This window comes from Lepidochelys kempii, chromosome 14, assembly GCF_965140265.1.
Source record: "Lepidochelys kempii isolate rLepKem1 chromosome 14, rLepKem1.hap2, whole genome shotgun sequence".
NCBI lineage: Eukaryota > Metazoa > Chordata > Testudines > Cheloniidae > Lepidochelys > Lepidochelys kempii.
In genome coordinates this window covers 16,667,590-16,694,836 of record NC_133269.1, presented here as the reverse complement: position 1 = coordinate 16,694,836, position 27,247 = coordinate 16,667,590, and the positions used below count along the sequence as shown (strand labels likewise).

Here is a 27,247-nt window from a genome sequence, read left to right as displayed (position 1 = left end):
CCACAGCATTGCTCTTCATCCCTTCTGCCAAGGGTTGGAAGCAGGAGCTGTCTAAGGGGCCTGGGATGCACCAAAGGGTAGGCAGATGGGGTGCTGGGGGCGGGGGTGGGGGGGCTCAGTTTTTCAATTGGAATTCTTGAAGCTACTCCTTGCTTCCCCATGCCAGCAGAACATCTGAATGTGGGACCCCTCTGTCAAGCTCTTAATTTAATTTAAGGTCAAACACAGGGCATGCCCTGCGAGAACCCAAACCTATCGGTAGGAGGTTGAGCCCTGGTGAGAAGTAGGTCAGTCTCTTGGCTGACCGGCTCTGTTCCCGCCGCCTCCCTGAACAGTGGGTTGCAGGGGGATCCCAGCTATACACAGAAATGTGTTCCCCTTCCCAGCTCTGCTCCTAACGGCTTGGCTCCCCTTCCAGCCTCTGAAAAACCCAGTGTATCAAAAGAGCGTGAGCCTACAGGAGCCCAGAGGGAAAAGGGATGAGAACATGTTGGAGAGACGTCCTGGCTTCCACAGACAGACCTCCCTGTCCCAGAGCATCCGCAAGTAAGGAGCGTGTGGCACTGGGTGTCACAGCACCACGTGTCGGACGCTGCAGCACCTGGCGCTAAGCTGTGGGGAGGGGAGCTGAACAGATTTGGCTCCCTGTTTTTCTGGTCTCTGCCTTGGCTGCAGCAGATGTGCTGCGGGACCAGGCGTGGAGGTCGAAGCTGCGTGTGTTTAGAATCAGGAAGTTGAAATAAGTTAACCAGGTCTTGTGTTGGGTTTTCATCTGTTGTGTTTTGCCCAGCTGTCCGCTTTTCCAGGAACAATGCCAGTCTCCTCCCTTAGAATTCGAACTCATGCTTTTCACAGACCTGCGTTTCTCTGTAGTATTTAATCACAGGTGCATTCACTTGTGCTTCTGTTTCAGCACCAAGCTAACAAGCCTGTTTCCAGTGCGGTGCAGGTACCGATGCTGTTGCCAAGAGGTTTGAATTCCTGGCATCCCCTGCTACTGCGGGCCTGGGCCCCTCCAGAGCCGAGGCTGACAACTGAGCTACATTATGGCCTGCGTCTGTGGGTGAAGTGGCTGGGATCAAAGAACTCCTTTCTCCTGTAGTGTGAACGCTTTGAACGTCACGTGCACCTTGCGTGTTCTTGGACCCTTAATGCCATGTCCACCCTGCCATTGTGTATTGCATTGCAGCGCAGGGAGGCACGTTGGTGCAAGCTGTCATCTAGCTAGCATGGCTAAAAGTAACTCTGAAGATGTGATGTTGCAGGCTTCAGCCAGGCTATAAAAGCACCCCGGACATACTTGCATTGCTAACCAAGTTCAGGGTCTGACCCACTGCATCTTCGCCGCTGTTTTCAGCGTGCTCGCACAATTAAAGCTAGCGTGGGTACGCCTGCCTGAGGCTATGTCTACACCGCAAACCACAATCCACGCAAGTTGCGGTGGCACGCGGCTGCTGCAGTTCGTATGTTGCTGAGGCAGGCGTGTCCTCGGCTGCTTGCGCCTGCACTGCGTGTAAAGTGTGATGCCAGCATGCTGTGCACCATCGTCCAGCGCAATGTTTTGTGTAACATTAGTAAGGGTTCACCCAGAGATCTCTGGGAGCAAGGGGCCAAGTACCCAGCGTGCAACTCTCTGGGTCCCATAAGCCCATCCGTTTCCCATCATTTTTGTGCCTTGGTTTAAAACTAATCCCACAAATCCACTCCATGCTTTTCAGGCTCTGGCAGAAACCCTGGAGCCCACAGAGTTCTGCACTGTTCTTGTGTACATCCTGCATGCGCTACGTTCAACTCGTCTGACTTTCAGACCCTCAGGAAGTACCCCAACAACCAGGGACATGAGGCTATCTCGGAGGACAGTTGGCTGATGGACATAGTGAGAAACAATTCAGGGTTGCTTGCCGTGTTCGCGAAACGAGCACTGAGCATTGGGATCACATTGTAATGTAGGTTTGGAATGACAAGCGGTGGCGGCGGAACCGTTGGATGTGACAGGTCACCTTCTTGGATCCGTGTGCAGAGCACTCCCCAGCACAGGGACACCAGAATAAGAGCTGCATTGACAGTAAGGAGCCTCGGGCTTGGTTCTGATCCAAACACAACGCGTGGTTAATTTTTCCACCACACAGTGGAGACACAAGTAACGATTGCGCTCTGTAAGTTTGCAATGGGAAAGCATTTTGGCATTGGGAAATTCACAGTGGCGACCACTCTCAGGCAAGTGTATAGCCCCATGAATCGTATCCTCTTACGCAGGACTGAGACTCTCGGCAACATGCAGGAGCTGCTAGTGGATGGATTTGCAGCAGTGGGGTTCCTGAGCTGCAGTGAGGTGATGGACAGCACTCATATCCCTATTTTGGCACCAGCCCACCTTGCTACAGAGTACATCAACAGAAAGGGCTACTTTTCCATGATGATGCAAGCGTTGATCAATCACCAGGGATGCTTCACCAATATCCATGTAGGTTGGTCAGAGAAGGTGCATGATGCTCACCTCTTTAAGAACACGGGACTTTCCCAAAAGCTGCAGGCAGGGGCATTCTTTCCTAACTGGTGGATTGCCGCTGGCGATGTTGACATGCCAGTGGTGATTCTGCGGGACACAGCCTATCCCTTTTGCTCCCATGGCTCGTGAAGCTGTACGCCAAGAGTTTGCTGTCTGAGGAGACCCATTATGTGCTGGTGCGTTTCCTGCTTCTTGGTCTGCTGGAATTCCCATGCCTTTTTCCTGTCCTCTCTATATCTTTCTCCATGTCGTTGGTCACGTTGGCTCTCCAACCCACTTTGTTGATGGGTGGATGCAGCATTGGCTTATAGGATCTCACAGAACATGTCCTCCCTGGTCCTCATCTGTCTTCTGCTCCTCCACAGGGCCAGGCATTCTCCTTTTCTTTTTGCGAATACAGACTAACACGGCTACTACTCTGAAACCTGTCATTATGCAAGGCACTGAATTTAGCCATATGGAGTGGAAATCTATCCACTTCATGAAAAATCTCGTACAGATACAGACAGACATTATCTTCCTTTCCAAATGCAAACAGACGGACATCATACCAAAAGGACTGAAGGTAAAAAAAAATCCATTACAATCTACATACCACACAGACTATGCTGACAGCTTGTGCCACACGCTCTCAAAGAAACTGCGGAACCACCTGATCAACATCCTCTACAGCAAACAGGGAAAGATTAAGAATGAGCTCTCAAAACTGGATAATCTCATAAAAAACCAACCTTCCACACAAACTTCCTCATGGCTGGACTTTACAAAACTAGACAAGCCATTTACAACACACACTTTGCTTCTCTACAAAAGAAAAAGGACACTAAACTACTGCGTGCCACAAGGGGCCACAACAGTGGTTCCCTTAACCCACCCAGCAATATTGTTAATATATCCAACTATACTCTTAGGACAGATTCTTCTGCTGGGCTATCTCGGGGCCTCTCCTTCTGCCCCTCCACCCCCACGAACATGATACAGTTCTGTGGTGACCTAGAATCCTATTTTTGATGTCTCCGATTCAAGGAATATTTCCAACACACCTCTGAACAACATACTAACCCACAGAGACCTTCCTACCAAGACTACAAAAAGAAAGATTCTGCGTGGACTCCTCCTGAAGGTCGAGATAGCAGACTGGACTTCTACATAGAGTGCTTCCGCCGATGTGCACGGGCTGAAATTGTGGAAAAGCGGCATCACTTGCCCCATAACCTCAGCCATGCAGAACACAATGCCATCCACAGCCTCAGAAACAACTGACATCATAATCAAAAAGGCTGACAAAGGAGGTGCTGTCGTCGTCATGATTAGGTCGGAATATGAACAAGAGACTGCTAGGCAGCTCTCCAACACCACTTTCTACAAGCCATTACCCTCTGATCCCACTGAGGGTTACCAAAAGAAACTACAGCATTTGCTCAAGAAACTCCCTGAAAAAGCACAAGAACAAATCCGCACAGACACACCCCTGGAGCCCCGACCTGGGGTATTCTATCTGCTACCCAAGATCCATAAACCTGGGAATCCCGATGCCCCATCATCTCAGGCATTGGCACCCTGACAGCAGGATTGTCTGGCTATGTAGACTCCCTCCTCAGGCCCTACGCTACCAGCACTCCCAGCTACCTTCGAGACACCACTGACTTCCTGAGGAAACTACAATCCATCGGTGACCTTCCTGAAAACACCGTCCTGGCCACTATGGATGTAGAAGCCCTCTACATCAACATTCCACACAAAGATGGACTACAAGCCATCAGGAACAGTATCCCCGATAATGTCACGGCAAACCTGGTGGCTGAACTTTGTGACTTTGTCCTCATCCATAACTATTTCACATTTGGGTACAATGTATACCTTTAAATCAGTAGCACTGCTATGGGTACCCGCATGGCCCCACAGTATGCCAACATTTTTATGGCCGACTTAGAACAACGCTTCCTCAGCTCTCGTCCCCTAATGCCCCTACTCTACTTGAGCTACATTGATGACATCTTCATCATCTGGACCCATGGAAAAGAAGCCCTTGAGGAATTCTACCATGATTTCAACAATTTCCATCCCACCATCAACCTCAGTCTGGACCAGTCCACAAAAGAGATCCACTTCCTGGACACTAGCCCGCTAATAAGCGATGGTTACATAAACACCACCCTATACCGGAAACCTACTGACCGCTATTCCTACCTAGATGCCTCCAGCTTTCATCCAGACCACACCACACGATCCATTGTCTACAGCCAAGCTCTATGATACAACCGTATTTGCTCCAACCCCTCAGACAGAGACAAACACCTACAAGATCTTTGTCAAGCATTCTTACAACTACAATACCCACCTGCTGAAGTGAAGAAACAGATTGACAGAGCCAGAAGAGTACCCAGAAGTCACCTAGTACAGGACAGGCCCAACAAAGAAAATAACAGAATGCCACTAGCCATCACCTTCAGCCCCCAACTAAAACCTCTCCAGCGCATCATCAAGGATCTACAATCTATCCTGAAGGACGACCCATCACACTCAAAGATCTTGGGAGACAGGCCAGTCCTTGCCTACAGACAGCCCCCCAACCTGAAGCAAATACTCACCAACAACCACACAACAGAACCACTAACCCAGGAACCTATCCTTGCAACAAAGCCCGTTGCCAACTGTGTCCACATATCTATTCAGGGGACACCATCATAGGGCCTAATCACATCAGCCACACTATCAGAGGCTCGTTCACCTGCACATCTACCAATGTGATATATGCCATCATGTGCCAGCAATGCCCCTCTGCCATGTACATTGGTCAAACTGGACAGTCTATACGCAAAAGAATAAATGGACACAAATCAGACGTCAAGAATTGTAACATTCAAAAACCAGTCTGAGAACAGTTCAGTCTCTTTGGTCACTCAATTACAGACCTAAAAGTTGCAGTTCTTCAACAAAAAAAACTTCAGAAACAGACTCCAACGAGAGACTGCTGAATTGGAATTAATTTGCAAACTGGATACAATTAACTTAGGCTTGAATAGAGACTGGGAGTGGATGTGTCATTACACAAAGTAAAACTATTTCTCCATGTTTATTCCCCACCCCCCACTATTCCTCAGATGTTCTTGTCAACTGCTGGAAATGGCCCACCTTGGTTATCGCTACAAAAGGTTCCCACCCCCCGCTCTCCTGCTGGTAATAGCTCACCTTAAGTGATCACTCTCGTTACAGTGTGTATGGTAACACCCATTGTTTCATGTTCTCTATGTATATAAATCTCCCCACTGTGTATTCCACTGAATGCATCCGATGAAGTGAGCTGTAGCTCACAAAAGCTTATGCCCAAATAAATGTGTTAGTCTCTAAGGTGCCACAAGTACTCCTTTTCTGTGTGCCTCAGTTTCCCATATATGCTGCGTTGTTGCCCGGTGAGGGGAAAAGGACTGCTTGCTCTCAGGGCAGGCTCAGAGACATGGGTATTAATGCTGCCTGCCTGGCTGAGCTTGAAATGAGCCATTTTAAAAAAAAGACTAGTTGAGACCGACCTCCTGTCAATGGAAGATACAAGAAGAGGCTGGCAAATCCAATCACCCAGGGCATTGATACCTAGCCACCAAGGACCCAGCGGGAGGCAGATTTCCCCACCTCTCCTCAGGGAAGCTGAGCAACATTCCCAAGCTGGAGAACAAAGGACTGGAGAGGTGAGGGGGTAAAAGCTGGCTGCTGGAAAGAGTCTGGGCTCTAATCTGGAACCTGACCCAGGAGGTGAGACCAGAGCCTGAACAATGGCAGAGCTTGGCTGGGCTCTGGGCTAACCAGAACGGCCTACACTTTAACCTTCCTTTCCCTATACTACTCTAAGGACTTCACTGTGCTGCAGTTGACTAATAAACTCGACTGTTTCTTGACAACGCTGTGTGTGTGTGTCACTGTGAATGCTTGGGGAGGTGCATGAAACCCTGCAGAGTGGACAAGTCTCTAGCAGGGGCCTGTCTCAGCTGGACTTGTTGAACAGAGCTCATGGTGTGAAGCTGAAGCCCAGAGGTTCAGCAGTAGAAGGCAGTGAGGCCACATGGCTCACCCTGTAGGAAGAGACACTCCTTGGGGGTCCGGCATGCTGAAGGGGTTTCTCCGAGGACTATTTCAAAGCTGGCAGCGTAGCACTCAATCTCTGGATCTATGATGCACACAACAAAGGTGATCAGCTAGGTTTGCTCATCCAGGTGGGCAATCGGGGAAAAATCAATTCAAAAATACTCAGTTTGTAAAGGGAATGTGGTGGGCTTCCGGTCTCTGAACCCTGGGCAGTGGAGTTTAAAATTGTGACCAGAGCAGTCACTGTTGCAGGGAATGGGGCATTGTGGGACAGCTGTTGGCAGATCTGTTAGGATCGACACAGGTCATGCAGTATCTACACTCTCGCTGCGTTGACCTAAGTAGGTCCACTAAGGCTCTACACGGTTGGGGGGAGGATGGTTTTACTGCATTGTCGTAATGGGGCACTTACATGAGTCAGAGACACATTTGAGTGTAGACATGCGCATAAAGAGGTCAATGCAAAGCGACTTATGTCAACCGAATTCAGTATTGTAGACCAGGCCCCAGTTGCAGTGTGGACAATATCCGAAGTTGTTTATAGCTCTGGAGGTGACAGTCGTGGTGTCTGAGATGTGTATGGTGTAAAAGGCTCAGAGATGGTCTATTTCAGATACTATTTTGCACTCCAATTCTGTATTTAAATGACTTGTCGCGTTCTCGGTCGTGTGGACTTAGTCCCTTTGCATGCAGTATTCCTCCAGTAGAGATGAGTACTGTGTGTTTCTCTCAACACTTGCTTTGGCAGGGGCACAGCCCAGTGGTTTGGTGTCAGCAGTGACTGGGAGGGAAAGCGGGAGCACTGGCAACGCAAGAGCCGGCAGCACTGCAGCCTGCGATATGGCAAGCTCAAGGCCCCCTACCGAGACATGGAGCTACCCAGTCAGGAGGTGCCCTCCTTCCAAGGCACCGAGTCACCGAAGCCATGCAAGATGCCCAAGGTAAAACTCTCAAGAGTGTGGCCGAAAACCCACTCACAGCAGGGTTCGCTTGCATAATGTGTATCTTTGTGTCTCCCTTTTCTGTCTCTTACGTTCATGTGCACATGGAGCTAAAAACCAAACCTAGTTCACTAACTTCTACCTCTCTGTCCATGTGACTCTTAAGATCGTAGACCCTTTGGCCAGAGGCCGTCCGTTCCGGCATCCGGATGAAGTCGATCGTCCTCGGACCCCTCATCCTGTTCTACCACCCCAGACGCCTGGAGTCCTCTCCCTAACATCTTTCACCAGTGTGCGGTCAGGCTACACCCGTTTGCCCCGTAGGAAGAGGGAGTCTGTCGCCCACATGAGCTTCAGGGCAGCTGCAGCTATAATCAAAGTGAGTTCTGCTTGTGAATGCATTCCCAGCTGAGCTGCTGCCTAGTGAACCTTCCTCCGAGACTTGTCCAGGGCACCCTTATGTCCTGTCACTTGTGCGTTCCCAAGCTCTGAACTGGAGCCCTTACTAAGGTTCTCCCAGGGCTCTACAAATGCAGTCATTTTTTCCCCCTCAACACTTAATGCAAGACAATTTTTCATTGCATTCTGGGACACTTTGCAGACCCCTACATGGTTTGATACTTTTGCAAGATGTTTTGGTTGGATGACGTACGCAATGCCTATCTACATATTGCAGTGCTTTATTTTAAGCAGAATTTTAGCTAGAAAAGCTCAGTGGTTTGAGGGAACCGTGCACTGTTTAAGAAAATCAGCACTGAATGGCAACCTTTAACATGTGGAGGTTTTCAGATTTCATTGCAAACGTTGCATGAAACCCTTGTCATGGCTGGTGTTGCTGCTGGGGCCCATTAACAGGCCTGCTCTGCACTAGAGAATAACCTGGTTTCACAGGCTGTATGAACCAGATGTGGCTCACCTTGTAGGCAGAGGTGGTTGAAAATTTTCTGACAAAACCGTTTTCCATCAGACCATGCTGATATGACAAAATCAAAACACGTTATCGGAATGTATTGATTTCACTGACCTGGGGAAATGATGAAGAACGTTACATTTTGAGAAGGCCAAAATGTTTAGACTTTGAATTTAGTATTGTAGTCAAAACCTCATAGACACCCACTGTTTTGTGTCTCACAAATTTGGAGATTTTGACTTTTGGGCCCGATTTGGGACAAAACCAGATTTCAGAATCTCTCTCAATTTTCTACAGGATGGAAAGGCCAGATTTTGATCGGCCCTAACCATCGAGTTTGGCAACACTGGCTTTTTGAGCTATGTTTTAACATGTTAATGTACATTTAATCTGCAGCAAGGGAGGTTTACGTCAGATGTTAGGGGGGCAACTTTCTAACTCTAAGGGCAGTTAAGCTCCGGAACAGACTTCCAAGGGAGGTTGTGGAATCCCCATCACTCGAGGTTTTCAAGAACAGATTGGACAAACACCGGTCAGGGATGGTCTAGGTTTGCTTGGTGCTGCTTCAGCACAGGTGGCTGGACCTGCTGACCTTGGAGGTCCATTCCAGCCCCACATTTCTCTGACCCTGACTGTGAATTCTAGTGTGGGCAGGACAAGCGTTGTGTTTAGCTCGAGGCTGGAGTTTGATGGCTGCACTTGCCTTTTTACTGAGTGTTCTAATAACTTAGTGTTATAATATGTTATAATATTTGATCCAATGCTTATGTACTGCTGGGTGCTGGTGGAGGTGCATGCAACACTTTGCAAACTTCCACAACAGAGATCTGAAATGCTGACGGATTCCTTCTTTGGGAAATCTGTGTGCAGATTCCCGGCCATGCAGGTTAATCAACTTGATGTTCAGCCCCAAAATGGCCTGCTGGTCCCCCACTATAGTAGGGCAAAGTACAGCTTTACTAGTGCATTTCATCACCCAGTGTTTTGCCTTTTCCTCAATGAAAGGGACGTTCAGTTTTGGAGCCCTCGCCATCGAAACACAGAGGCAACAAGCGGAGCTTCCTGTATCCCAGCTTCCTGGATGAGGACATGGTGGATGCTGCAGATACACTGGACTCCTCATTCTTCAGTAAGGCAAGCATGGTTCCATGATATCCTAGCTTCACCCCCTTTCCCCTGTGGCTTTTCCCTTGGGGCTGAGTCACCAGGTCTTGGAACCCCTGTGGCTGGTGATGCATTCTGTGAGACCCCAGGCTGGCCCTGTTGAGACTCCACTCTGAGCATGTTGATGGAAACTGGGGCTTCGCTTCCCTAGTGCTGATATTTTGATTGTTTTAAACCCAGTGTAAATTTTCCCTCTCTTCCCCCTTTTATTTTAAATCTTTCTGACACTGGTGCATGGCATCCCAGGCTGTTATCTTACAGGTCCCGTGCCCTAGAGAGCTTTTACTGCTTGAGACGTTGACCTTGCCTTCTATCGCCCAACACCAAATAATTCCCCTGCCATCCCAATCTCGCTCTGTTAAACTTGTTGCTTTTCACCGTTTTGGGGTGGGAGGGTTGCTTAATATGCTGGGAGCGAGTTCAGTTTTGAGTAGTAAGGGGCCCAGAGGCTACAGTCTCTATTCACAAGCAAAGTGGAAAATACACCTTAATTATTGTCACCGGTTTCTCCCTACGTACATCCTATCCCACAGCAGCAGCGCTTAGCCACATCTACACTGCGGGGACTATAGCAGCGTAGCTCTGGCGATGTAGCTATGCTGGCTCAACCTTGTCATGCAGACGACGCCAAGAGAATTCCTCCATCAGCCTAGCTGCATCTGCTCCAGGGGCTAGGTCAGCATCGTTATGGCGCTCAAGGATCTAGACTTTCATATCTCTGAATGGGGTAGCGAAGACAGCCTAAGCTTTAAGTGTGGCCCAGGCCTTCAGTCTGATTTAGATTGTAAGCTCTGCAAGGCTGGGACTTTTTGTGCAGCACCTAGCCCAAAGGAGCCTCAATCTCCGCTGGTTCTTAGACATAACTGTAATAAAAATTATTTTAATAGAGCATCTCCAGCACTGCAGAACCCAGATATGCTGTGAGTTCTTTGGGCAGGGAAAGCCATGGTCTTACAAATGGGACAGGAACTCTGTTGGTGCTCGGTGAATCAATGATCAGATACCACAATGCCGCGCTAAGCATAAATCTCTCCATTGAATTAATGGTTGATCATCCCACATTGTCTCACAAGACCCTGTCCTGAAGCCAGGTCTGAGCCAGGAGTAAGGTTGGTTGGGACGCCATCTGGATCACTTATCTGTCTGAACTAGTCCATCACGCACGTGTCTCTGCTGTGTCCCTCACAGATAGATGCGCACGAGGAAATGTATTCCATGCCGGATGACGTGTTCGAATCGCCACCCCTCTCAGCTGCTTACTTCCAAGGGCTTTCTCACCTGGACGGCGCCCGATCCTCTGAGGTGGAACAGCCTGTTCTGTGAGTATTGATTCTGGCTCGGGGCTGTGCGGGCTCGGGGCTGTGCCACAGAGATTTGCCCAGTGCCTCAGACTTGACATGTGCTGTCCTAGATAGCTTCTGAGCTGACCCATTGCACTGAATGGTGCTGGGGGGCTGGAGTTGGGTTAGATATCCAGAAAGGACTTGTCCCCATCCCTTTCCCTGGCAACTCCTTTCACTTCAGGCAATACTGGCCATGCTGTGATGAGGCCATGCTCGAAAGGGAGTAAAGCATTTAACTCCACCTCTTTGAAGGGAATTGAATTAAATGCTTCTCGCTGCAGGAAGGAAGGTGTCGGGTTCTCGGTGTCCGCAGTCCCCGGCCCCAAGAGAGGCAAGCGGATTGCTTCCAAAGTGAAGCACTTCGCCTTTGACCGCAAGAAGCGATACTACGGGCTGGGGGTGGTGGGCAAGTGGCTGAACAGGACGTACCGCCGGAGCATCAGCAGCACGGTCCAGTCTCAGCTGGAGAACACAGACAGTCACAGGTGAGGGCCGGGCTCTGGCTGGCTGGGGCGGGTGTGGTTATAATGGGCTGGGCTGATACTGGATCCTCATGCTGCCCCATATGTAAACGCTGGGCCTGGTTCTTGATGTTGACTGGTATGGAGTTACTCCTGATTGACGCCAGGGGAGCGAGATCAGGGTCGGGGCCTGTCAGTTCAGCGTGGCCCACGCTGAGTGGTTCCAAACATACGCAGCAGGGGGGCTCTATTCGCTTCAGTTCCAGTGCCTTCGTGGGCCCCTCGTCTGAGCAGAGATCCTCCCAGACAAGGAGCTGCGTGGAGAGGCGGGTGGTCAGGGAAAGGGCTCTGATGACTTGACTTCTATTTTAGTGGTTATGGATGCAAAATATGCCTTGCACTGGGGTTGTGAAATACTAACTAAAGCAATCCCAACAGCAGCTCCGCCAAGGCGCCTCCGAACCCAACCTACATATCCCTGTCCTGAGCCCCTCCTACATCTGACCTAATTTGCCATGTCCTGCTGCGTCGGATGTGGGCATCTCCAGCCTGCTGGTTTAATGCGAGTGAAGGTTGGCAGGGATGGAGCTGCTCAGTCTGTGAAGAGTGACCCTTGTTTGTGTTTCCCTTCCCCTCCCCTAGGCCGTATTTCACCTATTGGCTCACCTTTGTCCATATCATCATCACCCTGCTGGTTATCTGCACATACGGCATCGCGCCAGTCGGGTTTGCCCAGCACGTGACGACAGAGTTAGTAAGTTTAATCGATACTGGCTGTGCCTATTGTGGGGTCTTGGTGCTGTCTAGCCTATCGAGTCCCTTGGGCTAATGGTACCTTTGGCACTGCCTGTCTCTCTGGGGAATCCTGTCTCCAATGCCAGGACTCCAGTAGCTGATTTAAAGCAAGTCTGTCGCCCCAGCTCTGCTGAATGCCAGCAAAATGGGGATTATCCCATGCAGGCTTAATTCTCCAGCATCTCTCCAGGCATACAGTTAGCCAGGTGGCTCCCTTTCTCTCCTAGGTACCCAGGCACTGAAAGGAAGGCAGGAATTAAGCTTCCTGGGAAGATGGCCAACATTTATTCTTTCCTGTAATCTTTTTTTCTTCTCTTAACCTCACACTCTGGAAAAAGCAGCCGTTGTACTACCTCCCACTGAACATGTACAGACAGACTTGGATTTCTTTCGGTTTTAAATGGCCTCAGGAGTGATGGGGTTACCATGTTTAGTGTCTTTGTGACTCCATATCAAACGTGCTCAGTTTCTGAGCAACAGGAATGTCTTTTCCCCCTCGCTGATCACCCTGAAATCCAGCCTGGGATCTCAGTAGCAAGGATGGTCCAGTGGATAAAGCACTGGACTGGACTTGGGAAACATGAGTCAAATTCCCAGCCCTGCCACTGTCTTCCAGTGTGACCTTGGGCAAGTTACTTGATCGTCCTGTTTCTCCTTCTGTAAAATGAGGTAGCACTGCCCTACCTTGTAGGGGTGCTGAGAGGCTCAAATCTAATCAAGATCATAAGGTGAGGCTGCATAAGTACATAGAAAGACTTGAAATGAAGCTGGTCTTCCCCTGTGGGCCAAGTTATTCTCTAAATTATACCTGGGCAACACAATGAAAGCTCCTATGTCGTTAAGGCCCTTCACTGCTCTATGAGACAAAGAGAAGCCAGCCTGACTCTTGGATCCCAGGCCGAGTTTGCAGGGCTGGCAGTTGGAAAAATCCATCTTGTTAAACCTTGGGTCCTTTTTGCTGTGAATTACACTGTGTGACTTTTAAACGTTGTGCCCTCTTGGCAGGTGCTGAGGAACAAAGGTGTGTATGAGAGTGTGAAGTACATCCAGCAGGAGAACTTCTGGATTGGCCCAGGCTCGGTAAGGGATATGTCTAGGTTGTTTTGTTCTGGTTTTTTTTCCCTCTCCTCCTTTGCCCTGCAGGAAGCAGAGAGGAACGTACCCTTTAGTGCAGAGGGAAGGAGAAACAAGGTTCTAACAGCTGCTGTCCAAACGTCTCTTGCACACAGCTTTATCCAGCAGGTCAGGCCTGACCTGTTGCAGCCCCATGCTGTTCCGTCTCTAGGCTCTCTTTCAACCCCCATCTGTGTTGCTGGTAACTTTTTGTGATGTGGCTCAGCCCACTGAGTGCTATAGACTGTGACTATTCTTGGGGTACCCCCGACTGAGAGCCACCTTGTTACCCCCTAGCCTTGCCTGGGGTGCCTGGCTGTTAGTTCCTCACCCCACCAGACTTTCAGCCACTCCAGCGCTCTCCCATCTGCCTTGCAGGATCACAGCAGGTGCACCCAAGTCCCTTGGAAGCACTCCCCTGTGATATCCAGCCTCTGAAACTGGCTACACGCAGAAATCCCAGATCCTCTGTCCCAAAGGTGCAGTGTACGCCAGTTTTCCCTTAAACCACCGCTTCTGTATAACCCACAGCACTTTAATGGCACAAAAGATGGCTTGTATTGAATTGTATTGTGTTTCAGATTGACCTGATCCACCTGGGAGCCAAGTTCTCCCCTTGCATCCGCAAGGACCAGCAGGTTGAGAAGCGCATTCAAAAAGAGAGAGAGCAGGAGCGTAACTCGGGCTGCTGCATCCAAAACGACAACTCGGGCTGCATCCAGACTCAGCGAAAAGACTGTTCGGTGAGTGCGATAGGCTGCCTATCGGCTATGGGACAAGAAAACCTCCAGGAATCCCAAGGACAGCTGCAAGACTAATGCAGACAGGACTTTGGGGTGTGTACGATGTGGGGGAGGGGGAAGACTGTCTACTTGCTGTGATTAGGTCAGGGAAGGAACCAGGAAAGAAACCTGCTAGCGAAGAACCAAGAGAGTGGTGAGGCAAGATGGGGTTCAAGTGTAAAGTGGTGCTGACCTCTGGCTTTGTCTCATGTACCATTTTAACTTGTTATAAGTCAAGCGTTAGGAATCAGGACCTCCCTTCTGATGGCTCCACTTAAGTTTCCATCTCTCTTTGTGCCTAATGGTCTCCGCAAGCTAAGACTCTTAAATATGAACAATGCTGGAATTCCACTGTGCTTACCTTATTCTTATGCTTCTGCGTATTAACACTACAGAGACCATTAGACACAAAGGAAACATAAGAGGAGCCCATCAGATGGTAAGTCATGATTCAGTTCACACCATCTCAGGGACCCAATGAACCTGAAAATTAAAACTAGACTGGATCTTTTATACCCCTGCTTTATGCAGCTCATGGGATATACATCATATTGAATCACTTTCCATGATCACAGCAAGATTAATATCTGCCTACTATGTGGCACTTTAGATCCTCTCTAATTGTGCTTCTAATTATTATCCCACATCACTTATTTCTTAATTCCTGTACCCATTCATGTGATGGGTTACTCTTTTAATGGAATCTTCCATGTTAGCTGCACCAGACATGATGAGAGAGCAGCAGGTGGTCCTTCCTACCAACTCTGCACCTGGTACTGCTCTTCCTCTGGTACTGCTCTTCCTGGCTGCATGCAGCAGAGATGACTTTAAACATTGTGCGTATAGATGCACAATGTTTACTGGTGGTCTTGCACAGCAACTGGCAGTGTGCAGGGCTCTGCACATGTGGGTGTCATGTCACATTGCTGTGCCACCAGGAGAGGCAAATTCAGTTGCTCTTTGAAGATGTTTTCTTCAAGTGGGCCCACTGGATGGATAACAGCTAATGTGTTAAGCAGGGTCAAACGCTGACAACAAAGTCATGAATGATACATGCAAGAAATTCAACACACTGTCGCTTCCGTTTAAATAATATGAATTATGACTAGGGTGTGCTGCCACAGATTCCAAGATTTGTGCAATGCTTAGGGGTGATTTCTTGCACCTGATTGCTTTCGCTCACTTTTTAGAGAACATCCTAAATAACACAAATTGATTTTAATACAATTGTTTTTCCCAATGTAAGTCTCTTTAATGTCGTGATAGCTACACAACATTAAAGAGAATTACAAAGGGAATTAGGGGGAGCTCACCCACAGGACAAGAAGCTCACTAAAACAGCCATCCAGGAGGCAATATATGATTCCAGGATGGCTCTTCCACCCAAGCGGGTGGATATTTGGAAGTGCAGAGAGGAATTGTGGGGTCTGACTGAATGGACCCATGTTCGAATGAGCTGGTTTGAACACATCAAATCTATGTATCTGTTTAACAACTAAAAAACCCCACACTCCAAATTCCCATTCTCTGGAACTGCAGGAGACGTTAGCAACTTTCACAAAGTGGCCAGATTCTAACTCCCCAACGATGCTCAGCAATTCCAGCTGGAAGCGAACATCCGGGGCTGTATGCCATCAGGACCCCAGGTATGGGCACCGCGCCGGAGAAAGGGGAGGGAACAGGAGGGGTAGTTGAATAGGAACGAGGCATTGGAGGCAGGCCGTGATAAGTCTCCATGTCTGCAGGGGGGGGCTTGGGAACCATATACCATGAGTGGAGGTGGGTGGGTCTTGGCTTTGCTATTTCCAGCTCTGCTATAAAAGGGTTGTACTGAGGGAGAATGTTCATGCCCATGGCACCTTGCATCTGAGGCTCTCACAGCACTTTTCCAAACACACGTGTTCCATTTTAAAGATAGGGAAGGAGAAACTGAGTGAACTGAAACCGACTTACCTGAGCTCTCACAGAAAGTCGGCATCAGCTAGAAGTAGAACCCAGAAGCCCTGACTGCCAGTCTTGTGCTGTAACCATGTCTGTCTGTCTGTCTTAATTCATGGGGTGAGACAGAGGAGAAATGCATTTACCCATTGGATGCTTACATTTGTGTGCATGTGACCCGGGCCGCTGGGCATGTGACATGGTCCACCCAAGAGCACATTAAACTGTCTGTGTTAGGGAGCGCACACAGTCCCCTTCCTTGTACTGCCGCAGTCAGCCCGGGCATGGTCCATAGTAAAGTCTGGCCCTCAGAGACCAAAGAGAATGAACTGGGGACTCTGCACTGAGGTGGGAGGAGAGAGAAGCTACCCAGACCCCTGTGAGTGCTCGTCCAGGACAGACAGCCCAGAGGGTTTCGCTGTCAGAGGGTCCCAGACAAAGGCTGCACCAGCAGAACCCTTCCTCACTGATTGCTCCACCCCCACAGGACGTGCGAGGAGCCAGCCTCCACCCCGCCTCACGTCTGGCCAGATGACATTACCAAGTGGCCGGTAAGGAGTCTCCTGGGAATATTTTGCTGTTTCCCTTCCCGTTCATCGCCAGAAATGCCCATAGCGTTCTGGGAGAGGCCTCCTGGCCTAGAAAGACAGAGAAATAAAAGGCTGCTTTTGGACCAAGCTGGGGAACCCCTGTGACCAGAGAAGTGCCAGTGTGGATGTAACATACCCCAGCGTGATGGGTCTGGGTGGTGGAACTCCCCCTTGCCCGCTATCCATCTGCACTTGTGCACTCAGCTGCCATATGTGCATGTCTCCCGTCCTATAACCAGTTCTTTACTTTTCCTTTTAGATTTGCACCTATCAAGCCAAAAACAACCACACAGGCTTTTTGCACCTGGACTGTGAGATCAAAGGGAGACCGTGCTGTATCGGTACCAAAGGCAGGTAAGCTGCACCCATGCTCCTCCAGGCAGCATTCCTGATGCGACTGGACCTTGCCATGCCAGTGGTTAAGATCCCTAGTCTACTCATAGCATTAGTCTTGTGTTATACGGGTAAAGGAGAGGGGACAGAGCCAAGGGCTGATCTGAGACAACTGCTCTGGACCCAGTGGGGTAAAGCTCATTCCCACTGGCCTTGCATGCCTGACTCTGTCGTCATGTACCCAGAGGGATGTAGAATGTGCATGGAAGCTGCTACTGGACTACTGTGCCCTTGGGAGACCAGTGTCCTGGGGCTATGCCTTATCATAGGAGGGTTTGCTTCTTCAGTTAACTTCCTTGGGATCTTTCTTGGAAAAGATGCTTCCTTCTGGGACATCAGTCATTGACTTAAGGCCCCTGTAGGTCTGTTGTGATGGGCAGATAGCCCTTCTTGTGAAAGGCAGAAAATGCCCCAGGGCATTAATAAGCTGGGAGCTGCAAGTTTCAGCCAAACCCTGTAAATGCAGTGTGGAGTTAAGCAGCTAGGCCAGACTGAGCCTGGATAGACTCCTCCATCTTGTCCCTGGGCCGAGGGAAGAATAAATGAGGATCTGGGCTTTGAGCGCGCAGGGGAAGGGAAAGGGATCCCTGCATGAAGTGACCCCACCTTGTCCTCCTTTGAGCTAGCTGTGAGATCACCACACGGGAATACTGCGAGTTCATGCACGGCTACTTCCATGAGGAGGCAACTCTCTGCTCGCAGGTGAGCCGAGCCTGGGGCAGCTGGGCTAGAGAAATGCTGTGCGGGGGGGCCTAATGCTCAGTCTGTGCTTCCCTGAGCTGAATGCTTTGCGTGTTGGCCAATGGCCAGGCTGGCGGTGTATCTCCATGAAACCACCATCGGGGGGCGGTCTGGCAGCTGCCTTGAGGAGCTGGATCAGCACACCGCTCGGTGATGGCTGGGAATAAAAAGGGGTAGATCCTTGCTGGTCCCAGGCAGAGCAATCCTAGGGACGAGGGCATGCTCTGAGAATGATGAGCCTGATCAATAAAGCAGCATCCAGCCCTGAAGCAGCCTGCAATGGTGTATCAGCACCTACCAGGCAGAAAAATGCACTTCCTGGGTATAAGATTGGGCGCCAGAGAAGTCCACCCACCCCGTATCTCTGCTGGGCACCCACGCTGCCCTGGCGCTGTGCCCCTTAACCTGTGGGAGTCACACTCCCCTCTGACCTGACCCATTCATGGTGGGGTTTTCAATGAATGAGCCATGGGCAGGTCGAGGCTGCTTTGCTGGACCTGATAAATAGCCTGAGAACGTGCTTTGCTATGAGTTGGCTGTCACCTGTGCTCTCCCTCTCCAGCCTCCATTCGTCCCTCTGGGATGTGGCCGTGAGCCAGCGCTGCTCGTTGCACCCTGTAGCGCTTTCCCTTCCCTTTCAGGTCCATTGCTTGGATGATGTGTGTGGCCTCCTGCCCTTTCTGAACCCAGAAATCCCCGATCAGTTCTATAGACTCTGGCTGTCCCTTTTCCTTCACGCCGGGTAAGAAGCAGGGTGGGTGCGGGGAGGGGATCCTCCATTTTTCCAAGAGCCTCCCTCTGCAGGCATGTCTCAGACAAGCCCGCTGATGCTCATGCAATCAAACGAAGTGCCCCGGACCAGGGATGCGACTAGCCATTGGACGGTGGCATGCCCATTGGTTGATCCAGTCTCATTACTCCCTGACGTGACAGATGCTATGGGTAAAGGGCTAATGAAGAAGAGCATGAAACTGCATTTCCCCCACCCAGCCTCCAAGAATGAAAATGAGCTGTCCCTGCACCCAAACAGTCTCTTCCCATCCTCCCGTAGCTGCCAATCCAGACTCCTCTGCCGGGACAGTTCTTGTAGGAAATGAGTTTGGTTTTGATTTAGATGAAGCCCGAGTAGCTCTAATCCCCACTGTGAGTGGGCGATGGAGTGGGGTGAGAGGGAACGGGATAGGTGCAGAGGGTTGCAGACTAAGCATCTGTGTGTATATTTCCATAGGATAGTTCACTGCCTGGTATCAGTGATCTTCCAGATGACAATCCTCAGGGATTTGGAGAAGCTGGCAGGCTGGCATAGGATCTCGATCATCTTCATCCTCAGCGGCATCACTGGCAACCTGGCCAGTGCCATCTTCCTTCCATACCGGGCAGAGGTAAGCGTGCTCTGAGACCCAGGGGTGGGGTGTTTGCCGTTGTCGCTCTTTAGCCCTGCCAGCTTTCAGGCACTCTCGCCATCAGCCAGAGATCTAGGGCCTCGTGGGGGACTGACGTTAACAGCGTTGTTTAGTGCAGTTGCAAGGTGCTGGTTTGACGTCCCTGTGGGCTGAAGCCCTCTAGCTATTCCCAGAACAGGTACAGCACAGGCTCCAACAGCACCAGCTGCCCTGCCCTGCCCTGCCCTGCCCTGCCCTGCTGATGGGCCTCAGGCTGCCCCTTCTCTGGGGACCGGCTGTGAGGGTGAAAAGGGCTTGGCCCCCCTGCTCAAGGCTCTGAGTCCGAAGCACGTGGAGTAACCCAGAGACCCAGCCATGGCTTAATGTGCAGGAACTGCCTGGTGGTTCTGCATGGCAGGTCCCCCGTACGCTGGTCCATTCTGCCCTCCGTACAGTGTGTGATGCCGGGCTGCTCTCGGGTTGGTGGCCTGAGCTCATTTAACATTCTCTGTCGTGGGCATTCAGCCAGCAGCTGTTTTCCCTGGTACCCTTTGCCCTTTCTGTGCCTGATGCTGCTCGTCACACCACCGGGGGAATAGCTGAGAGGGCACCTCTGTCGGTTCCTTGTAACAAGCAACTTGGCCCCCGGGCTCCTGACCCAGACCCAGAATGTGGGCTCGGTAGCCTGTGATGCAAAGGAAATGGATAACGGGATTAACCACCACAGCAGGATGGAGAGAGGTAGGGGAGAAAATCAGTGGTAGCGGTCCAGCTTTCTCAACTTCTTAAACCAATTGCTCTAGTTCCTGAGCTGAGAAGGGAGGTTTTGGAGGGATTTATAGGTGACCCCAGTCTGCAAGGCAGCTGCTGCCTTTCACTCATTCTTCCTCCTTGCTGCTTCCACCCCACACTCCCTGACCTTGCGGGGGGGAGTGTCTCCCCACTGCACAGCCTTTTGCTCACTCAGAGGCACCTTCCCTGGAGCTGTCTGCTCATTTTGTCGCAGGAAAGGGGTGATTGATTGTAGAGATCAGATAAAAAAAAAAAAACCCACGCTTTCTAGGCTCCAAGCCCCACACTGGGTAAAGGGGAGAAGAGACAGCAGCATCCCTCTGAGCCGTGTCCTGCAGGCTGGGCTTTTACAGCCCAGTGAGAGCTGGGAGTGCTTGGCATCTCAAACTCTAGTGCTTAGTGCTCAGTGCTCAGTACCCCAGTTCAGGATTGGTTCCCCAGTGTGCTAGGTGCTGAAGGAGGCGATTACAGTTGTAGGATGATGATTTTTTAAGGATGTTCTGTAGCTATCTGCTTCGGCACTGACTTTCCAGGTGCAGCAGCCCCTCCAATGCAGGGGAGTTTATTCCTTCTACTCATGGCAGTCGGGAGTGGGGGGGCTTCCTGAGCTCTGAACTGCATTGGAGCAAACCTATGGTGATATGTATTAAATAGGGACAGTCGCCCACTGTGTGAACAACTAGGGGTATGGCTTAGAACTGGTTCCTTTTTGTAACCTGAGTTGACATTGACTGTAGACTAGTCGAAGGTAAGCAAAGGGCATAGTTCAGCTAAACTGCATAAATCTTAATCTTTCTCCAGACTCCTTGCTAGTGGGGATCGGGCCCTGATTTCTCTCCTCAGTCATAATCCAGGAGTCCTAGGTACAGTAGCCTGAGCAAAGAGAGAGAGTCCAAAAAAGTTTTCAGTCTGAGTTGTGGCTGACCCATGTGTCCTCGTTACTGGGGGTGCAGCCTGGCCGTAATCCACTTCTCTGTCTCATGTGCAGGGTTTGCACGTGCCACGCCATCTCATGTACCCGCACGTGAGCATGCATGCACCCTGCGGGTTTACGCACCAGGCAGATGGCTAATCTGTCAGCAGAATTCTGATGGGCTTTGCATTAGATCACACACACGTAATCCCTTTGATTTGTTTGAGTTAGCCTGTGGGGCGGGATGGCTGCTGAGACACCAAAAGTACTGACTTCTCTGGAAACCAAAGTACTGAACTCTCCTTTTCTATGGCCGCTTCCCAGCAGGTCTGAGCAGCCCTGGGCACCAGGGCTCTTGTCCCAAGCCGCCAATGGGAGCCTTTCCAGCTAGGAAACAGTGTCCAGTTCATTCTTCCTTCCCTGTCCTCGCTGTCCCTCTGCTTCACCTCTGTCATCCCTGCCCCTCTGGTGTGCAGGGAGTAGGGGGAGCATTGCTGGTCAGTCCCCTTTGCTGGGTCTCTTCCTGTCTCACCCACCTGCACCGGTAACAGGTTCTGCCCTTGGATGAATCAGGAGCCAGAACAGATTCCAACTCGCCCTCCGGTGGCTGTTTGCTGCCTGTGATAAATTAGTCGCGTCTTGGGAAAGCTGATGGCTGTGCTAGCTGGATGCACCGAAAGCGTCTGGAGTGCCATTGGCTCGAGCTGGATATTTGTCTTTAACTTGGCGCCTCTAGCGGTAAAGCAAAAGCAAGTGACGAGACAGAGCCCAGGTCACAGGGGAGCAGCTTATTGCTGTTTCACCTCGCCAGGATTTAAACGAAGGACAGCACGTGTCAAAATAGTTGAATGAGTCCATGACGGGGTTTACCTAGTCCCAGCCCTCTGTGTACAGGCTAGCAGACAAAGCCTTTGAGTAGAAAGAGAGGCACCAGGAGGGCAGTGACTTGCCCAAGGTCATCCAGCAAGTCAGTGGCGGACAGGGAATAGAACCCAGTTCTCCTAATTCCCATGATGCCCTAATCACTGGACCATGTTTTTACTCCTGTAACTGAACTAAGTTTGAGTGGGACTCACTGTAACTCCCATCTTTATCTCCCTCAGGTTGGCCCTGCTGGATCCCAGTTTGGCTTGCTGGCCTGCCTCTTCGTGGAGCTCTTTCAAAGCTGGCAGATCCTAGAGAAGCCCTGGAAGGCTTTTCTAAACCTCTTTGGGATCGTCCTCTTTCTGTTTCTGTGCGGCCTCCTGCCTTGGATTGATAATATCGCCCACATCTTCGGCTTTCTCAGCGGCCTCCTGCTGTCCTTTGCCTTCCTCCCCTACATCACCTTTGGCACCGGGGACAAGTACCGCAAGCGGGCCATGATCATTGTCTCCCTGCTGGTCTTTGTGGGTCTCTTTGCCTCCCTGGTGATCTGGCTCTACGTCTACCCCATCAACTGGCACTGGATCGAGTATCTCACCTGCCTGCCCTTCACCAGCAAGTTCTGCGAGAAGTATGACCTGGACCAGGTTTTGCACTGATCCCACAGCCTGGAGACAGGGCAGGATGGGGCAGAGGTTTTAACATGGAAAGTTGGCACCAGCTGGATTTTCTCAGTGACTGGGAAAGTGGCTTCAAATCAGGGTGCAGCGGAGAGGGGCGGACATTGCCGTTAAGTGCTCCCAATCCTCTTCTCTGCTGTCTAAAGCCATGCAGGATGTTCACTCAGGGCTAGGCCTGCCTCAGAGCCACAGTCTGTCCCTTAGCGCTGGTGCAGGGCACTGGGCAGGTGCTGTTATTTTGGGGACACGGGGGGGAACTGCCCTGGTTGATCACTGCTGGATGTGGGAAGGAGTGGAGCTGAACTGACCTGGTTTGCATTTGGTCCAGCCAACGTGGGACAGATCTGTCACCCCACATTGAAAAGCCATAATCCCCAGGTCCAGCTGCCGGCATGGGAGCCCAGCAGCCACTTCACATGGGAAAGACTCAAACCAAATTGGGAATGTGGGAGACTTTGGTGCTTTTGTTCCATGCTGGGGAAAGGCCTCCAGTGGTGGGCCGTGCTCTGAGGTGATGACCCTGTGCAGGGACTTGTGTGGCCAAACAGCCCTCACCAGTGCCTCTCCCTCTCGCCCTCAGTGAATCCTTCCATGGTGAAACTGCTGGATCCTTCCTTATGGGACTGAAGCCCCAAGAATGAGGCATTTCAGGGCTTGCCTTGAAAGCACCCAAATGACACCTGTTGAACTCTGTCAGCAAAATCTGCCTCTTTTCCCCACCTGCTGCATCTCTTTCAATGGTCTCCCTTTCCTGACCTGCACTGTACAGCCCTTCCTTCCTTGTGCCTAATGGCATGAGATGGGGCTTCCCATCCTGTAGCCCCATCCCATCTGAGTGCCTTGTGGGTACTGTGAATTGTACTGTGGAAACGAACCCCTTTTGCAGGGGGCACTTTTTATATGCCAATATTTCTTACCTCCATAAAGCTCTAGAGGAAAACACCAGTGATCAGCGATAGTGCCTGAACCAAATGCTCACTGGTAAGAGTCCTCGAGTGATCTTTGGGAATACTAGTCGTTCTAGCGGCTCCATTCAGTGAATGCTGGTGCCTGGCTCAGAGGAAACTGATCGGTTTTAATGACACTGCTCAGGCTGATGCAGAGTCTGATCTCCAGTGTGGTGCATAAGGGCTAATTCTGCCCACTTAAGTTGAGCAGTGCTTTGCTGTGAAAACCGCTCTGTTTGCATATTTAAGGTACCTCTTCAGCCCAAGGAGGGGTGGTGGAATTGGGCCATCAGCAACACTTATTTTTTCAGTCCCAAACTTTCTGTTTGCTCTTTAAAGTAGTGAAGGCCCCTTTTTAAAACCATTGGCACTTGGGGATTACATGCAAGGAATAGGATTTTTGAGGCTGGAGTTTTCCTTGTGTAAGCACAGAGACGCAGACTTGCCTCCATCTGGCTTGCTACCGGAATCCGTGTGTTCCTCGCCAGGAAACTGTTGTAAAGATGAACTAACAGAGTAACATGCCGCTGACAGTTCTGGGTCAGTGTGCATGCGTTTGCTGAGGAAGGCACAAGAAGGGGAGGGCATGGGTTAGCTAGCAACTCTTACAGCCCCACCTTGCTTCAGACCCTTGGGGTTTCTAAATTCTCCTCTCACGATATGACTGCCAGAAGGTGATTCTCCACATTTGGCACAGTATTACCTCTTTTTTTTTTTTTTTAACCCACAAGGGGGGGGCGGGTAGATTTTGCGTGAAAGAGGAACTGCTGACCATCCCTTCAGTGTCCAAATCGTGATCTTGGAGAATGGACCAAAAAGTGCACAGAGAAATACCAAATCTTAGTTTATTCCTTATCTTCTAGTGCCCAAGGACAATAACTATCCAGTTAGTAAAAGCATGCCAGATACTATCCTATATGGTTCCTGTATATTAACTTGGCCATTCGACTCTTTAAGTTAACAAGTAATCCAACGTTTAATTATCTTGTAACTAGGAGACTGGATCTCATGATAAAGAGAAATAACAATTAAGCTCTTAAGCATGGTATTTGGACCAGGTAGAGCTGGGCTTTTGAAATTACACTGCTGCGTTACTGGCTGAGATCTTGTTTTAAAGAAGCAAATATAAGTTCTTTTTAAGTCCTCAGTAAATTAAAATGATTCCATCCATGAACCGAAGTGGAAAGTGCCTCCTTTAACACCGATTTTTGAAGCTTTAAGAGCGTGTTAATAATGGGAAGACAGAGGCATTCTCCTTGGGGTCCCTCGTTCTGAGACAGCCTGCGACGGACCGTGTTTACCTTCTGGCGGCTGTTCAGTATGTTGTGGGCCATGCGCTGAAGCGAAGGCTTGAATAATGGATGGAGACCAAACTGCTATCTCCTGCACAGATGTGGGCTGGGTCAACAATAAAGGAGGAAGCTTGCCCTGCTGCTGCCTATGCTGTACTTCCTCTCTGGCTAGGCAGGGATGTCAGTTAAAGATTGAATAATGAATGCCTGGCATTGCTCTCCTGAGCCCGGTGGCGCAGTCTGAGCCATGGCAGCATACGGTGTCAGTACATATTGCTCTAAGCACCCTAATGGCCTGTCTGGTTTATGATCAGCTGTCTCTGAAGCAGGGAGATGGGCCCCTTCAGCTCATATATTTCACACTGATTAAACAGCTTCTCCCATCACACTTGTGCATCTGGAAACTTCTCCCTGGGTTAGCAAAGATTAATTGTGCTGGTGCTGGGCCGCATGGTGTCCCAGTGCACTTGGGCTGGGTGGTTGGCTACATACAGGGTGTGCTTCGTTACTGCCTCCAGTCCCACTCTGACCCCCCCCTCCCGCTGCCCTTCCATGCTAGTTTATCCAAAAACTGGAGCGCTACCCTGTCATCACTGATGCTTTTCAGTACTGTTTCCTTTAATAAATGTCTGTATTTAATGAGAAGCGCACGAAGCCCATTTTCCAGGCTCAGCTGCTGCCGCTGGATGGATGACACTAGGTGGGGGTAGTGACACTTGTTTTGTGACCAGTTGGGGGAGGAAGGGTGAAATAAACAGAGCCATGGTTGACTCTAAAGCCGAAGCATAAATTAAATAATGGTGAAATACAAATTGTCTAAACTCTTCTTAATTAGCCTGGCTGTTGTCTTAATCTGTGGCCCCTGAAGGGTCTTGGGTCAGTTACCCTGTAGCAGAACCCACCAGTGCTTCCTTGGCTCTTCTCCCAAATGCAGTCAATCTCCTAGGCAGGTGCCCTCATACCACTGCCCAGTAAAGAGAGAACAGTGTGGTCTCATTACGACTTCATCTCTTTCGCAAATGTATTACCATGCGCTGCATAATTTGTATCGATGGCACTTAGCATCTGAGCACCTCTCACGCTAACGTGCCTGGGAGGTAGGGCCATGGGATTATCCCCATTTCACAGTTGGGGGAGCTGAGGCTCAGAGAGTCAGTTGCACAAGGTCTCTCAGGAAATCTGTGGTGGTGCAAGGAACTCAACCCAAGTGTTCAAAGATCATAGACTAGTGCTCTAACCACTGGACTATCCTTCCTCTCTAGTAGTGTGCTACACCAGCCTTCCATGCACTTTATATATGGCTAATGCTGTATCCTAACCCAAAGCTCGCTGGAGTCTCTTCATTGGTGCTAGATCAGATGCTATTTAATGGCACTTGGCACTTTCAAATGCCTATATCGTTTATTTCTCTAGTTGTGGGTTTCCTTACTGACTTGGTCATCTGCAATGGCCTCTTACGGCAGATTCAACAAGGTTTTGCTCTCTGTGAAACTTAAGAAGCTACTGAATCCTGGCGCTTGGAGACAATCAAGGGCATTCCAGTGACAAAACCCATGAGACTTCCACATGGCTTGTGGTGTTCCTGAACTCCATTCAGTGGTGTTTGCAGTCCCCGAACTCAAGTCTGCCTCGTGTGGTGATAAATGGAGCTGCACTGCCCATCACGCTGGCTAGTGCCAACTGCCTTTTCCTGCTGCTGCCATCTCCCCTTTCTCACATGAAGGCTTTAAATGCTGCCTGCTTTGACTGCCACTACAATAGCAGTCCCTCATGCTTCTGCAACAGCCTTCACTGGAACAGTCCTCTCCTACAGTGGAAGCTGTCCCCTGTAGTATTGGGACCAAGCAGGTGGCCAATTTTTGTACTGCTCAGAGCCAGGCCTATGTCCTGTCTGCATTCCATGCTGGTGCAAGTTCACATGCAGGCTCTGTGTTTGTTTCTTGGCCAAAGGCCCTCTTATGGGATTTTAAACAAGTGCCCGCATGTGGTAACAGACTGAGCAGCAGGAGCGGAGCTGCCCCTTTACGCAGGCCTAGTCGACGCTAGGAAAGGTTTGCCCAAGTAGCTATACCAACCAATTCTCCCAGTGTCCTCGCTGCTTATACTGGCAACAAATGCTTTTGCCAGTATAGCTTACACCAGGTCTCCAGACAACATATCCTGGCAAAAGGACTCCTCCATCCACGCTAGGGCTTTGGCTGGTCTATAAAAGGTTCACAAAAGCAACACCCCTACCCGACATTACGATAATGGCGACATTTTCTAGCATAGACCTGGGCGCAGTTCCCCTGCGAAGGACAGAGGGTGGGTTAACTCCAGTGAGCAGAGTCCAGTGGGAGGGGCTGCAGCTGTGGAGCAGGAGTGGGGTGGATGGAAATCCTGTCCTTGCTGCTTTAAACTCAAACTGCCCCGATGGTGAGAATACACCAGACAGGCCTGGCCCTGGTGTGGGAGAGCCAGGTATGCTGGGAGTCCCATGTACAGCCTGCTGTATTTGTGGTGTGCTGACAGCAGCCAGGTCCTATTAGAGCGCTCTGATCTGTCCTTCCTTACGAGAGACGTTCCCGAAAGGTAGGACTGCATTTCCTCCATCCTGCACAAAACCACTCTCCCCTCC

General features: G+C 50.3%; 1 protein-coding gene across 4 annotated transcripts in view; it reads left to right on the top strand.

The window, feature by feature from the left end:
• RHBDF2 (rhomboid 5 homolog 2) overlaps positions 1 to 25,442 on the top strand; it is an 84,131-nt gene extending 58,689 nt beyond the window's left edge. For 3 of the 4 annotated variants that reach the window (XM_073310152.1, XM_073310153.1, XM_073310151.1), the window contains exons 3-18: positions 419 to 546; positions 7,338 to 7,530; positions 7,697 to 7,909; positions 9,446 to 9,574; positions 10,793 to 10,923; positions 11,229 to 11,432; positions 12,051 to 12,162; positions 13,209 to 13,283; positions 13,898 to 14,059; positions 15,638 to 15,744; positions 16,524 to 16,587; positions 16,886 to 16,980; positions 17,646 to 17,721; positions 18,402 to 18,502; positions 18,989 to 19,142; positions 21,951 to 25,442. In XM_073310152.1, coding sequence (XP_073166253.1) covers positions 419 to 546; positions 7,338 to 7,530; positions 7,697 to 7,909; positions 9,446 to 9,574; positions 10,793 to 10,923; positions 11,229 to 11,432; positions 12,051 to 12,162; positions 13,209 to 13,283; positions 13,898 to 14,059; positions 15,638 to 15,744; positions 16,524 to 16,587; positions 16,886 to 16,980; positions 17,646 to 17,721; positions 18,402 to 18,502; positions 18,989 to 19,142; positions 21,951 to 22,370 — 2,364 coding nt within the window. In that variant the 3' untranslated portion in view covers positions 22,371 to 25,442. The other variant, XM_073310154.1, reaches the window with a different exon arrangement.
• The last annotated feature ends 1,805 nt before the right edge of the window (positions 25,443 to 27,247 follow it).